The sequence below is a fragment of the Nomascus leucogenys genome, chromosome 20 (genome assembly GCF_006542625.1).
Source record: "Nomascus leucogenys isolate Asia chromosome 20, Asia_NLE_v1, whole genome shotgun sequence".
In the NCBI taxonomy this organism is placed as follows: Eukaryota; Metazoa; Chordata; class Mammalia; order Primates; family Hylobatidae; genus Nomascus; species Nomascus leucogenys.
The window spans coordinates 16,118,701-16,133,210 of NC_044400.1; the positions used below are offsets into that span (position 1 = coordinate 16,118,701).

Genomic DNA, 14,510 nt, shown 5'->3' on the forward strand with positions numbered 1-14,510 from the left:
AAATTCAGAAGAAAAATGCCCAGTTAACAAGAAGAGCTTCACCTCTTAAATAATCAGAAAAAGAAAAGCACATAATATTTACGTCAAAGTATCAAAAATGTAAAAGGTTTATAATAGGCATTAGCAAGGCAGATTCAGGCACACATCTAACTATATGTAGGATTTAACTTGGAAGACAATTTGCATTTCAATCAATCAAAAACCATTTTTTTTGAGACACGATCTCCCTATGTTGCCCAGATTGGCCTCAAGCTCCTGGGCTCAAGCAGTCCTACAGTCTCAGCCTCCAAAAGTACTGGCAAAACAGGCGTGATTGACCATGCCCAGCCTGTATATAAGGATATTCATTTGCAGCATTGTTTGCAACACAAAAATGTAAAACCAACCGAAGTGTTTAATATGCAAGATGTTAATTTATGGTACATTCTTGCTGTGGAAAGCTGTGCATCTGTTAGTGGTGGGTCTATATGTTCTGATACAGGTAGAGCTCTAAGAGCTATTAAGTGAAGAAAAGGCTGAAAATACATAAGGCATAATTCCATATATGTTAAGTTGTTCTGTATTTTAAATGTTATACACACATTTCCATTTGTATTTATGTAATAATAATGATCCCTGAGCTGTACTGTTCTATACATGCTACAAGAAAGACCCATTTAATTCCCACAGCCTATAATGAATTATCCACATTCTACAGGTGACAAAATAGAGGCACAAAGTTTAGTAATTTTCGTCGGATGAGATTTAAACCCAGGCATTCTGACTCCTGTATAACCATTAAGATGCAGAGAAAGAAAACTGGAAAGATACATATTGCTGAAGATACTTATTCTAGGAAGAAGGCGGGGGGGAGGGTGAAGGAATTTGCAAGTTTTTCATAGATGTTTCCAAACTGAATCTCTTACAAAATATGTTCAGCATATTTTTAAAGAGAAAATTTGGGGCAAAAGACTTATTTTTGTTGTATTATGTAAACAAATTTTAAAATAATTTGTGGCTGGGTGCGCTGGCTCACACCTGTAATCCCAACACTTTGGGAGGCTGAGGCAAGAGGATCGCTTGAGCCCAGGAGTTTGAGACCAGCCTGAGTGACATGGCAAAACTCCATCTCTACTAAAAATACAAAAAATTAGCCAGTCGTGGTGGCGCACACCTATGGTCCCACCTACCCAGGATCCTGAGATGGGAGGATCACTTGAGCCCAGGAAGTCAAGGCTGCAGGGAGCTGTGATCGCACCACTGCACTCCCACCTGGGCAACAGAATGAGACCCTGTCACCAAAAAAAAAAAAAAAAATTTGATAATTGTTTTCAGACATTTTCCGGGTTCCTTTGCTTAAATTGTATAGGAAGTCTGAGGTTTTTGTGTTGGTCTTTACCTTTTTTTTAAGATGGAGTCTCATTCTGTCGCCCAGGCTGGAGTGCAGTGGCATGATCTTGGCTCCCTGCAACTTCCGCCTCCCGGGTTCAAGTGATTCTCCTGCCTCAGCCTCCTGAATAGCCGGGACTACAGGCGCATGCCACGATGCCCGGCTAATTTTTTGTATTTTTAGTAGAGATGGGGTTTCACCGTGTTAGCCAGGACGGTCTCGATATCCTGACCTCGTGATCCGCCCGCCTCGGCCTCCCAAAGTGCTGGAATTACAGGTGTGAGCCACCGTGCCCAGCCCTGATCTTTGCGTTTTTAAATATTGCATTAGTGAACCGTGTACTGATTTTGTGATCATAGATAACCCAGTTAAATATTAAGTCTTAATTATCACTTAGTATTTTACAACCTTAGTTGTAGTTATAAAGTAAGGGTTCCACAGACCTCCTAACAGTTCCTAGAAAATGGAGCTGTCTTGGCATGTAGTCTTTATTGCCCTGCTAAGTTTTTCATGCTGGGGGTCAGACTGGGAGTCTGATAGAAATTTCATTTCCACCGCTGGTCCTCTAACCAATGATTTGCTGCACAACCTGAGTGGTCTCCTGGGAGACCAGAGTTCTAACTTTGTAGCAGGGGACAAAGACATGTATGTTTGTCACCAGCCACTGCCCGCTTTCCTGCCAGAATACTTCAGCAGTCTCCATGCCAGTCAGATCACCCACTATAAGGTATTTCTATCATGGGCACAGCTCCTCCCAGCAGGAAGCACCCAGAATCCAGACGAGAAAACAGTGCAGTGCTACCGGCGACTCCTGGAGGCCCTCAAGACTGCACGGCTTCAGCCCATGGTCATCCTGCACCACCAGACCCTCCCTGCCAGCACCCTCCAGAGAACTGAAGCCTTCGCTGACCTCTTCGCCAACTATGCCACATTCGCCTTCCACTCCTTCGGGGACCTAGTTGGGATCTGGTTCACCTTCAGTGACTTGGAGGAAGTGATCAAGGAGCTTCCCCACCAGGAATCAAGAGCGTCACAACTCCAGACCCTCAGTGATGCCCACAGAAAAGCCTATGAGGTTTACCACGAAAACTATGCTTCTCAGGGTGAGTACACATTGACCTGATGGTGACCCCTCGGCAGCCTTCACCACACACCTTCCCCATCCTCCTTAGAGCAGATTCGACATTTCTCCCTACTCACCTTCAGCAGTCCTCTTATGTCTGCGCATAGGGAGAAATTAATGTTGTATTGATTTCCCACTGGCGATAGGAAGGGGTAGCTAACATGGCAAAACGCTCAGCATTTCCTTTGAAAAATATCTTTGAGGCCAGGTGCAGTGGCTCACGCCTGTAATCCTAGCAGTTTGGGAGGCCGAGGTGGGCGGATCACTTGAAGTCAGGAGTTCGAGACCAGCCTGGCCAATATGGCAAAACCCCGTCTCTACTAAAAATACAAAAATTAGCCAGGGATGGTAGCAGGCGCCTGTGATCCCAGCTAGTCGGGAGACTTAGGCAGGAGAATTGCTTGAACCCAGGAGGCAGATGTTGCAGTCAGCCGAAATCATGCCACTGTACTACAGCCTGTGCGACAGAGCAAGACACAATCTCAAAAAAAAAAAAATATATATATATATATATATATATATATTTATATACACACACATATATCTTTGAAGTACCCTTGCCCTGTCTTGAGTTGTGCAAGCAGATTGTCTTTCTGTCTTCTTTCCGTCTATGTCCTGCTACCCTGACTTGGAGGCAAAGTTTCATGGTTTCCTGTCCTTCCCCCTCAGCTCCCCTATACTTACATGTCTTAATTGGAGCTTACATTCCAGCTTGGGAGACAGACAAATACAAGATGAAACAATTATATACCACAGGATGAGGAGAGCACAACTGTAACTGTTCACATTCCTGCCTCCTAATGGGACTTGAAGTTCTGATCTGTAGGCCTAGGCTGAACCAGGACATTTGTGATTATAATCAATTCCCTAAATGTATGTTAGGTACACCAATTTTGAGAATCAATTTTGGATTATATATGCTTTCTTGTTTTTATTATATACCATATACATACATATTTATATATATAGTACCTGATATATATATACTTCTGTGTTCTACTTTTTCATTTTAACATAGTTTATGACTATATTCTCATTTTATTAAAAACTTGAGCCAGGTGTGGTGGCTCATGCCTGTAATCCCCGCACATTAGGAGGCCAAGGCAGGGGGATTGCTTGAGGCCAGGAGTTGGAGACCAGCCTGGGCAGCATAGAGAGCCACCATCTCTAAAATAATATAATAATTTACTCCAGTGCTGGAATAGTATTGCTTAAAACAAAACAAAAACTTGAAAGCATAACTTTCAATGGTCTTTTAGGTTCCCATTGTATAAATGGAGCATAAAGTTTAAGGTATTTTCCTTATTTTTGTATGTTTATTCTACTTTTCACTAGTTACAAGTTATGTTGCAATGACATTCCTATCTATAAACTATTTCCCACCTTCTGATAAATTCTTTCTGACAGAGTCTTAGAATTGAAACTACTAGGTGAAAAGATCTGCATTCTTTAAGATTTTAAAGCATGGTACTAGATTATTTTCCAGAAAAGTTGTAATCATTTATACAAAGTTATAAAATTACTCTTCTGACCCCATTCTGTCAGTTTCAAATGCTATATTTTATTACTAATTTGACAGCTGAAAACAACTTATTTTCATCTCTTGTTAATTTGCATGTATTTGATTATAGACATGTTAAACATTTTTTTCTTCTTTTTTTTTTTTTTTTTTTTTTTTGAGATGGAGTCTCACTCTCTTGTGTAGGCTGGAGTGCAGTGGTGTGATATCGGCTCACTGCAACCTCCGCCTCCCGAGTTCAAGCAATTCTCCTGCCTCAGCCTTCCCAGTAGCTGGGATTACAGGCATGCACCACCACATCTGGCTAATTTTTGTATTTTTAGTAGAGATGGGGTTTCACTGTGTTGGCCAGGCTGGACTCAAACTTCTGAGCTCAGGTGATCCGCCTGCCTTGGACTCCCAAAGTGCTGGAATTACAGGCGTGAGCCACCACGCCCGGCCTTAAACAAAAAAATAAAATAAGGCCAGGCGTGGTGGCTCATGCCTGTAATCCCAGCACTTTGGGAGGCTGTGGCGGGCGGCTCACGAGGTCAGGAGATTGAGATCATCCTGGCTAACACGGTGAAACCCCGTCTCTACTAAAAATACAAAAAATTAGCCAGGCGTGGTAGCACGTGTCTGTAGTCCCAGCTACTCAGGAGGCTGAGGCAGGAGAATCGCTTGAACCTGGGAGGTGGAGGTTGCAGTGAGCCGAGATTGTGCCATTGCACTCCAGCCTGGGCGACAAGAGCGAGACTCTGTCTCAAAAATAAATAAATAAATAAAAAAGAAGCTAGGACATCGTAGCCGCCTTATTCACAATAGCCAAAAGGTGGAAGCAACCCAGATATCCACTGATGGATGAATGGATAAACAAGACGTGGCATAGACATAAAATGGAATATTACTCCACATTTATTAAAAAGGGAAGAAGTCGTCACATGCTACAACATGGATGAACCTTGAGGACATTATGCTATGTGAAATAAGCCAGACACAAAAAGACAAACGCTGTATGATTCCATGTATAGGAGGAAACTAGAGCAGTCGAATTCATGGACAGAGGAAGGAGAATGGCAGAGGCCAGGGGCTGGGGTAGGGGAGAAATGGAGAGCTCTTTAATGGGGGTAGAGTTTCTGTTCGGAAAAATGAAAAAGTTCTGGAGATTGGTTGCACAACAATGTGAATATACTTAATAATACTGAACTGTGCACTTAAAAATAGTTAAGATGGCCGGGCGCGGTGGCTCACGCCTGTAATCCCAGCACGTTGGGAGGCCAAGGTGGGCAGATCACGAGGTCAGAAGATCGAGACCATCCTGGCTAACCCGGTGAAACTCCGTCTCTACTAAAAATACAAAAAGTTAGCCGGAGTGGTGGCGGGCCCCTGTAGTCCCAGCTACTCAGGAGGCTGAGGCAGGAGAATGGCGTGAACCCGGGAGGCAGAGCTTGCAGTGAGCTGAGATTGCGCCACTGCACTCCAGCCTGGGTGACAGAGCGAGACTCCATCTCAAAAAAAAAAAAAAAATTAAAAAAAGATAGTTAAGATGGTACTTTTTCTGTTATGTGTATTTTATCACGATTTTTTTTTTAAAGAATGGGTAAGGGAAGAAAGTGTGAGAGTGGCTGGGGGTATTTTAGACAGAGTTGCCAGGAGGGCTGTTCCTGGGCCACCATTTGAGCAGTTGGGAATGCAGGGAGACAGCAGGCTCCAGAAAGAGGAAAGGGGCCCAGTCTGAGGGAGAGCGGAGCTGTGGACATGGAGACAGTTTCCTGAACCTAGGAGCGCCATGAAGAAGAACCACTGCGCTCATTGCAGAGCCTGTCTTGGGGCGGGTCAGCAAATAAACACAGAGATGTGTGTTGGCTCCAATCCTACTGAAGAAACTCTGAGTAAAATAAACTTTGAAAGAATGAGACGAGGCACAGTGGCTCACATCTGTAACCCCAGTGCTTTGGGAGGCTGAGGTGGGCAGCCTGTTTGAGCTCAGGAGTTCAAGACTAGCCTGGCCAACATGGCGAAAACCCCATCTCCACCAAAAAAAAAAAAAAAAAAAATCACAAAAATTAGCCAGGGGTGGTGGTATGCATGTGTAATCCCAGCTACAAGGGAGGATGAGGTGAGAGAATCGCTGGAACCTGGGCAGCAGAAGCTGCAGTGAGCCAAGATCACGCAGTGAGCCAAGATCACACCACTGCACTCCAGCCTAGGCAACAGAGCCAGACGCTGAGAAAAAAAAAAAAAAAAGGAAAGACAGAAAGAGAGAGAGAAAGAAAGGGAAAAGAAAAGAAAAGAAAACAAAAAAGAGTGAAAGACTACAGAAGAGGGATTGAAAAATAACAAAAGAAAGAAGGAAAGACAATATAATCTCAAAGAAAAATCTTATTTTGAGGGTGGATGCCACAAAATTCTTTAAATTATAAAACTATATGTACACGTTTATTTAAATGTTTTCCATATTTTATTTTTACTTTCCATCAGGTGACTAAAGACTTTCTTTTTAAACTCATATCTTCCTTCTTTCCTTCTGCTTATTTTCTTCCCTTCATTTTGTTTCCCCAAATATCTGTCCCCAATATCATGCAAGACAGAATAATTCTCTTTTTCAGTCTCCTTACTATTTTAAAAAGTGGTTTTTCTTCCCTCTCCCTCATTCTCACTTCCCTTCTAAGTCCAATCCTATAGACTTACTATTCTCTTAAAAATGTATTATTTAATATACATCAAAAATGTTATATAACATAGCTTGGTTAAAAGTAAAAAAAAAAAAAGAACTATAAGAAACGCCAATGAACCAACTACTTAATCCAACAATTAAAATAGAACAGAATACCGCTTCACACCTACGAGGAGGGCTATAATTAAAAAGACAGGCAATAACAGCGCTGGTGACACTGTGGAGTGAATGGAACCTGTGTACACTGCTGGGGCCATAAACAACGGTGCACCCACTTTGGAAAACAGCCCAGTGTTTCCTCAAACTTTAGAGTTAACATATGGCTTAACAATTCCTCTTCTAGGTATAGATCCAAGTGAATTGAACAAATATCCAAACAAAAATGTGTACACAAACATTCATAGCAGTGTTATTCATAAAACCCAAAAGTGGAAATACCTAATGACCATCAGCTGATGGATAAATAAAATGTGATCTTAATGTATCCATACAATAGAATATTATTTAGTAATAAAAAGAAAGAAATTCTTTAATTTATTTATTTATTTTTTAGACAGAGTCTTGCTCTGTCGCCCAAGCTGGAGTACAGTGTTGCGATCTTGGCTCACTGCAACCTCCACTTCCTGAGTTCAATTAATTCTCCTGCCTCAGCCTCCCAAGTAGCTGGCACCACAGTCATGCACTACCCCGCCCGGCTAATTTTTTTGTATTTTTAGTAGAGACGGGGTTTCACCATGTCAGCCAGGCTGGTCTCGAACTCCTGACCTCAAGTGATCCTCCCACCTCGGCCTCCCAAAGTGCTGGGATTACAGCTGTGAGCCACCGTGCTTGGCCAGAAAGAAGTTCTGGTATATGATACAACACAGATGAACCTTGAAAACATGCTAGTGAAAGCAGCCAGTCACAACCACATATTTACATTTACAATTTACATTTACATTTACAATAAATGTCCCGAATAGGCAAATGTATAGAAACGCTGAAGTAGATTAGTGGTTTAATCTGCGGAAGTGATGATGGTCTGAAGTCTGGAAATCTGTGGAATGTCAAACGGATCCATGGGGCACAACCATTAAATAACTGGGAAACGTTATCTTGTCAGAATCAGAACTAAATATCTCTGAGTGATATTCCATGCTCAGAAGGATTTCAAAGATTCATTATGCTTATCAAAATAAGCACCATTGTAGTTGGTAATGGTTGTTTGTGGTGGTTTCATTGGTGGAGGATATATCTTCCTCCTGCAGAGAATTTGGATGAAAGTGAGAAGACAGCCATATGGTCCTATTGTTAAAATCTGAAACTCCAGTTTTATTCCATTTTTGTTTCGTGTTTCCAAATCACAGGTCTGAGCACTTTCTATCCACCCAGTCCTAAGCTTGATACTTGGAGGGATTAAATAAATGTTTAAGTTTTGCTCCTCAAGGAACATCCAATATGGGTTGAAAATTTATATCCATCGATAGCAACACAGAACGGCTGAGCCATCCCAGCTCCACACAGTGTTTCTCAAATTATGGTTTGAGGACCATTGTATCGGAATCCCCCAAGAAGTGTGTTAAAATGTATGCGCCTGGGCCCACTCTACTCTGCTGACTCTGAATCTCTGAGGGCAGGGCCTGAAATCGGCATTTTTTTTTCTTTTTGAGATGGAGTCTCACTCTGCGCCCAGGCAGGAGTGCAGTGGTGCCATCTAGGCTCACTGCAACCTCTGTCTCCCGAGTTCAAGCAATTCTCCTGCCTCAGCCTCCCAAGTAGCTGGGATAACAGGCTCACTCCACCACGCCTAATTTTTGTATTTTTAGTAGAGACGGGGTTTCACTATGTCACCCAGGCTGGTCTCAAACTCCTAACCTCAAGTGATCCACCCACCTCGGCCTCCCAAAGTGCTGGGATTACAGGCATGAGCCACCATGCCCGGCCTGAAATTGGCATTTTAACAATCTCGGTAGGTAATTGTGATGCACACAACAGTTTGAGAACCACTGTTACATCATCCAATGTCAAAGCAAGTGGGTACAAGCCACACATGCTTATATTTCCTTGTTTCTCTCCTCAATGCCCAGTAGGGGCTGTATTGATGTTTTCCCATGAATAAGAATCAGGGAACAGCAGTTTCCTGAGAGCACCCTGACTTTAAAAAGAAGTTTAGGAATGGGCGCAGTGGCTCATGCCTGTAATCTCAGCACTTTGGGAGGCCGAGGCTGGAGAAGTGCTTGAGCCCGGGAGTTTGAGATCAGCCTGGAAAATATAATGACACCATAGCTCTACAAAAAATTTAAAAACTAGCCAGGCATGGAAGCACATGCCTGTAGTCCCAGCTACTCAGGAGGCTGAGACAGGAAGATTTTGAGCCTGAGAGGCAGAGACTGCAATGAGCCGAGATTGCACCACTGCACTCCAGCCTGGGCGACAGCAAGACGCTGTCTCAAAAAAAAAAAAAAAAAAGCCAGTTGCAGTGGCTCACGCCTGTAAACCCAGCACTTTGCGAGGCCGAGGCGGGCGGATCACGAGGTCAGGAGATTGAGACCATCCTGGCTAACACGGTAAAACCCCAGCTCTACTAAAAATACAAAAAATTAGCCAGGCGTGGTGGCGGGCACCTGTAGTCCCAGCTACTCGGGAGGCTGAGGCAGGAGAATGGCATTAACCCAGGAGGTGGAGCTTGCAGTGAGCCGAGATGGCGCCACTGCACTCCAGCCTGGGTGACAGAGGGAGACTCCGTCTCAAAAAAAAAAAAAAAAGTTTAGGAAGGAGTTCTCTCCTTGCCAACTTTCCAACTGCTCTGTATTTCATAGTCCTGATTTTCACAAAACACTCTCTAAAGGAACATTATTTTTTTAAGCCACCTTGTCTTCTAAAATCTTTCAGCTAGAGTAAAGTCATTTGGATGATTTCTTCGGGTCCATAGGAAATGAATCCCCCAGTGATTTCCGCACTCAGAGCCTCCTGCCCTCGCTCACCTGCTGTTCATGTCTCTGGTTGGTTTCAGGTGGGAAACTCTCTGTTGTCCTGCGAGCTGAAGATATCCCGGAGCTCCTGCTAGAACCACCCATATCTGCGCTTGGTCAGGTGACAGCAGCCCAAAAATATACCTGTAACATCTCAGGAGAGTTTGATTTTAATTTTTTAAAAACAAGAAGTTTTGGTCTATTGGTTTGACATTTCTGTAAATGCCTCAGAATGAGTGGTGTACATTCTCCAGGTTCATAATTACCTTGAAAACAAAATTTTGAAGCTGCAGCTCCTGCTTGGTCAAGTATCCGCTTCCCTGCAGGAAGGAGCCACCTGCTTCTGCTGGCTCTGATTTTTGAGTCCAAAATAGCTTATAGGAGAAGAGATGAGATTATGGCAAAACAGGTACTAGGGTAAAGGGGTTTTTCAAAAATGTGCACCTGGCCAAACACGGTGGCTCACGTCTGTAATCCCAGCATTTTGGGAGGCGGAGATGGGAGGGTTATTTGAGCCCAGGAGTTCGAGCCCAGGCTGGGCAACATGGCAAAACTCCCTTTCTACTAAAAATGCAAAAATTAGCAAGGCATGGTGATGCATGCCTGTAGTCCCAGCTGCTTGGGAGGCTGAGGTGGGAGGATCGCTTGAGCCCTGGAGGTCAAGGCTGCAGTGAACTGTGATCATGTCACTGCACTCCAGCCTAGGTGACACAGCAAGACCCGGTCATGAAAAAAAAAAAAATTACAAATGTGCATATATCCTCTATCACTTTTTTTTATTTTTATTTTTTTTTTAGAGACAGTGTCTTGGGGTCTTGCTCTGTCACCCAGGCCAGAGTGCAGTGGCATGATCACAGCTCACTGAAGCCTCTACTTCCAACTCCTGGCCTTGAGCAATCCTCCCACCTCAGCCTCCCAAAGTGTCAGGATTACAGGCATGAGCCACCACACCCAGCCAACTATCGCTTTTTAACTGTAATTTATATATCTATATATATATATATTTTTTTTTTTTTTTAAATTTTTTGAGATGGAGTCTCGCTCTGTCACCCAGGTTGGAGTGCAGTGGCGCCATCTCGGCTCACTGCAAGCTCCGCCTCCCGGGTTCACGCCATTCTCCTGCCTCAGCCTCTCCAAGTAGCTGGGACTACAGGCGCCCGCCACCACGCCCGGCTAATTTTTTGTATTTTTAATAGAGACGGGGTTTCACCGTGGTCTTGATCTCCTGACCTCGTGATCCGCCCACCTCGGCCTCCCAAAGTGCTGGGATTACAAGCGTGAGCCACCGCGCCCGGCCTGTAATTTATATTTTATATTTTTTTTTTTTTTTGAGGTGGAGTTTCATTCTTGTTGCCCAGGCTGGAGTGCAGTGGCACGATCTCGGCTCACTGCAACCTCTATTCCCTGGATGCAAGCAATTCTCCTGCCTCAGCCTCCCAAGTAGTTGGGATTACAGGCTTGCGCCACCACGCCCGGCTAATTTTGTATTTTTAGTAGAGATGGGGTTTCACCATGTTGGTCAGGCTTGTCTCGAACTCCTGACCTCAGGTGATCCACCTGCCTCGTCCTCCCAAAGTGCTGGAATTACAGGCTTGAGCCACTGCGCCGGCCTTTAACTATAATTTTTAAAAGAAAAATTAAAATAATCTGGGAAGTGAACAGCTTCGGGCCGCCTTGGGCAGCTGGGCAGTCTGGAAGCCATGGGAACCACCGCTGCATAGTTCTGCAGCATCGCCCTGGCACTGTAGAGATGCTGTGCTGCTCGTTGGCGTCCATGCGTTGCTGGGGGCCCCAGGAGTCAGGGTCCGGTCTTCAGATTTTCCAGTTCAAACACGATGGAACCAAGACCTGATAAGGTTCTGGAGGGACAACTCCCAGGCTGATTGCACGGCCAGAATGGCACCTAAATTAGTTTACAGAGGGCGATAACTGCTATCAGTTACGAACGCAGGAGACCAAAGTGCTGATCAGAAAAATGCTTGTCGAGAAATAGCCTTTGTCCTGGTCTCTCTGCCCCAGTCCATGCTGTGCAACGCTTCTGGGTAATCTCCCAAAAGCACAGTTCTGACCAGTTACCTGCTGGGAAGCCATACTCCCGAGTGGGACAAATCCGACAGGACCCTCTAGTGCATGAACATGTGGGCATCTCTCTCTCTCTCTCTCTCTGGCCTCACCTCCTATTTTGCCCATGTGAGTGCTATGCTTGCTTCCTACCCTCCTGCATCCCCTACTGGACGTCCTTCCTGTCTTCCTGCCTTCCTCAAATCTCCTTCCAGCAAAATTTTCTCCATTGTTAATGTATACATAACTGTGCTCTCCAGCGGAGGCCGTGCTCAGTAACACTCCCTCACTCACCCTGATGCGCTCTCTTCCCACCCGGACCCTTAGCCATTGCTTTAGACCAGTAGTTCCCAAGCTCAAGTGGGCATCAGAACCACCTAGAGAGCTAGGAGAGAGCACGGAGACCAAAACTTAATGTGGTGGGACCCACCTGGGCCTGCACAGGCGTCCCAAGTCCCCAGGTGAGTCTAATCCCCAGCAAGGCCTGAGAACCACTGGTGTGGGCTTCTTACAGCACTTCTAAATTTCTGCCTTCTCCTCGTGTGATTGGTGCATTTGCTAACCCCCCCTATTAAAGGTGTAAACCTCTGTGGATATTATTTATCTCTAAATGTGAATCCCTACCCACCATCCCAGCACAGTGTGACTTTCAGAGTTAGGAACTCAGTGACAATGTTTTATGCAGAACTGACAGACATAAGCAAGAGCTGTGAGGGTGGGCAGGGAATGCTGGAGTGATACCTGCCAGTGTGGTCTTTAGTGAATACTGATGACAACTTGACTGAGAAAGAAACAGGGAGCCAGTAGTGAACCACTTATTAACCCATTTATGCCTGAGGTTGCAATTTTTTGAACTTTTGCAATCAGACCTTAGCGAAGACCTTGAGCAGTAGGATATAAGTAATTTCCACAGGCTTAGCATTCCAATAATGGAACACTAGGCATTCACAGAGCACTTGGTTCTGACCAGGTGACAGTAACCATTAGTCCTTGACTTGAAGAAGCAGATGATCAGTGGGAGGGATAAGACAGGTAATGATCTAATCAGGCCAAGGGTAGACAGGTACGGCCAGCCAGGCTCGTGGAGGGGAGCGCAGCATTGAGGGTGTTGGCATGGTCCTGTGTAGACTCTCTGAATCTGAAGTTCTTTGAGCACATGCAGGCCAGAGACAGGGCAGAGGGAACATCCTCATCAGAAGTGTGGATGGGGGTGTCGACAACCAGGACCATGAGGGTTGTGCTCTGCTAACGAGGAAGTCCCCAACACGTACTCCACAGGCCCTAGCTCTTGGCCTGGCTAGGGATAACTGGGAATGGACTTCAAACGGTGGCCTGAAATTAAAACTAAAACCAAAAACCCAGTAGGATCACAGGGATGACTGTGGAGCCATGCGTGGCTGAAGGCTCCACCACCCCCATCCTGGCCAAGTGTGAGGGTCTGCGGAAGAAGCGCCAGGGGCAGCACTGGCCTCTAGCTGCCTCCCATTTCTGGCATACACACTCCTTCACCCATTCATTTAGCCATCAACACTACGTGCTTTCTGTGTGCTGAGCACAGAGGCACACGGTTGAGCACATAGGTGATGCATTCCCAACAACATACTGGCACAGGCAGCCCCCACCACCCTCCACACACACACACACACACACACACACACACACACACACACACTTTCTCATTCCATCTCTGTCTTTTCCTTTGGAAAATCCCACTTTGGAGTATTTGGTTTAGTGATAAGGGGAGAAACAAAAAAGCATACTTCTGAGAGGCTCTTAGTCTTGACACTGCTTAGGCTCTAATGACCCTATTTACTATTTCCAGGATGCGGTCGATTTCCTCTCTCTTGATTTGTCTTATGAATGCCAAAATGAGGCAAGTCTGCGGCAGAAGCTGAGTAAATTGCAGGTAATTTGAGCCCTTTTCCACATTGATGATGAATGTGGCGAAGGTTTCAGAGAGCAGATTAGACATTTAATGCTTTGGCTACTGCATAAACTGAACTTCCATCAACAGTCAGAGACGGCTGAGTTGTGTCTGGGGAGATTTCCGTTAGGCAGTCTTTCCTAGAAGGGATACGAGGGTTAGCTTGTTAAGGTGAGTATTTATATAGATCCTCTGCTTGCTTGTGTAGAAATCTGCTGAGAATTGAGATTCTAGGGTTCATTCTGAGTTTTAAAAAGGCAACTCATCAATGGGAGTGATGGTTGCATAACGATGAGCGTCTACTTAATGCCACTGAACTATACATTTAATGGTTATGATGGTAATTTTTTTTTTTTTTTTTGAGACAGAGTCTTCTTCGGTTGCCCAGGCTGGGGTGCAGTGGCGTGATCTTGGCTCACTGCAGCCTCTGCCTCCCGGGTTCAAACGATTCTCCTGCCTCACCCTCTCCAGTAGCTGAGATTACAGGAACACACAAACACGCCTGGCTAATTTTTGTATTTTTGGTAGAGGCAAGGTTTCACCATGTTGGTCATGTTGGTCTCAAACTCCTGACCTAAAGTGATCCGCCCGGCTCGGCCTCCCAAAGTGCTGGGATTACAGGCGTGAGCCACCACACCTGGCCCGTAAATTTCTTCTTTATGTCTATTTTACCACATTTTTAAAAAAACAAACATTTCACACCCAGGTCTACTAAATCAGATCCCAGCTGTCTGGACCTTCCAGTAAGCTCAGGACTCCCTTCTCTACCCGATACTTCTTTTCTCAAGTCTAATGGTGTGGGCTCATTAGAGAAAGTATGTTAGGAGCCTCCTATCCAACTACCAGGTTTCTCTCTTAGGCTTGGTCACTGCTGTGTGACTTACTTGCTTCATTCCCTAGAGTCCCA

General features: G+C 44.9%; 1 protein-coding gene across 2 annotated transcripts in view; it reads left to right on the plus strand.

The window, feature by feature from the left end:
* The first annotated feature begins 1,674 nt into the window (after positions 1-1,674).
* LCT (lactase) overlaps positions 1,675-14,510 on the plus strand; it is a 54,378-nt gene continuing 41,542 nt past the window's right edge. For both annotated transcript variants that reach the window (XR_004027345.1, XM_003267604.3), the window contains exons 1-3: positions 1,675-2,472; positions 9,660-9,739; positions 13,502-13,585. Coding sequence is in view for 1 of the 2 variants with exons in the window: in XM_003267604.3 (XP_003267652.1) it covers positions 1,833-2,472; positions 9,660-9,739; positions 13,502-13,585 (804 nt within the window). In the remaining variant the exon portion in view is untranslated. The remainder of the gene's footprint in view (positions 2,473-9,659; positions 9,740-13,501; positions 13,586-14,510) is intronic.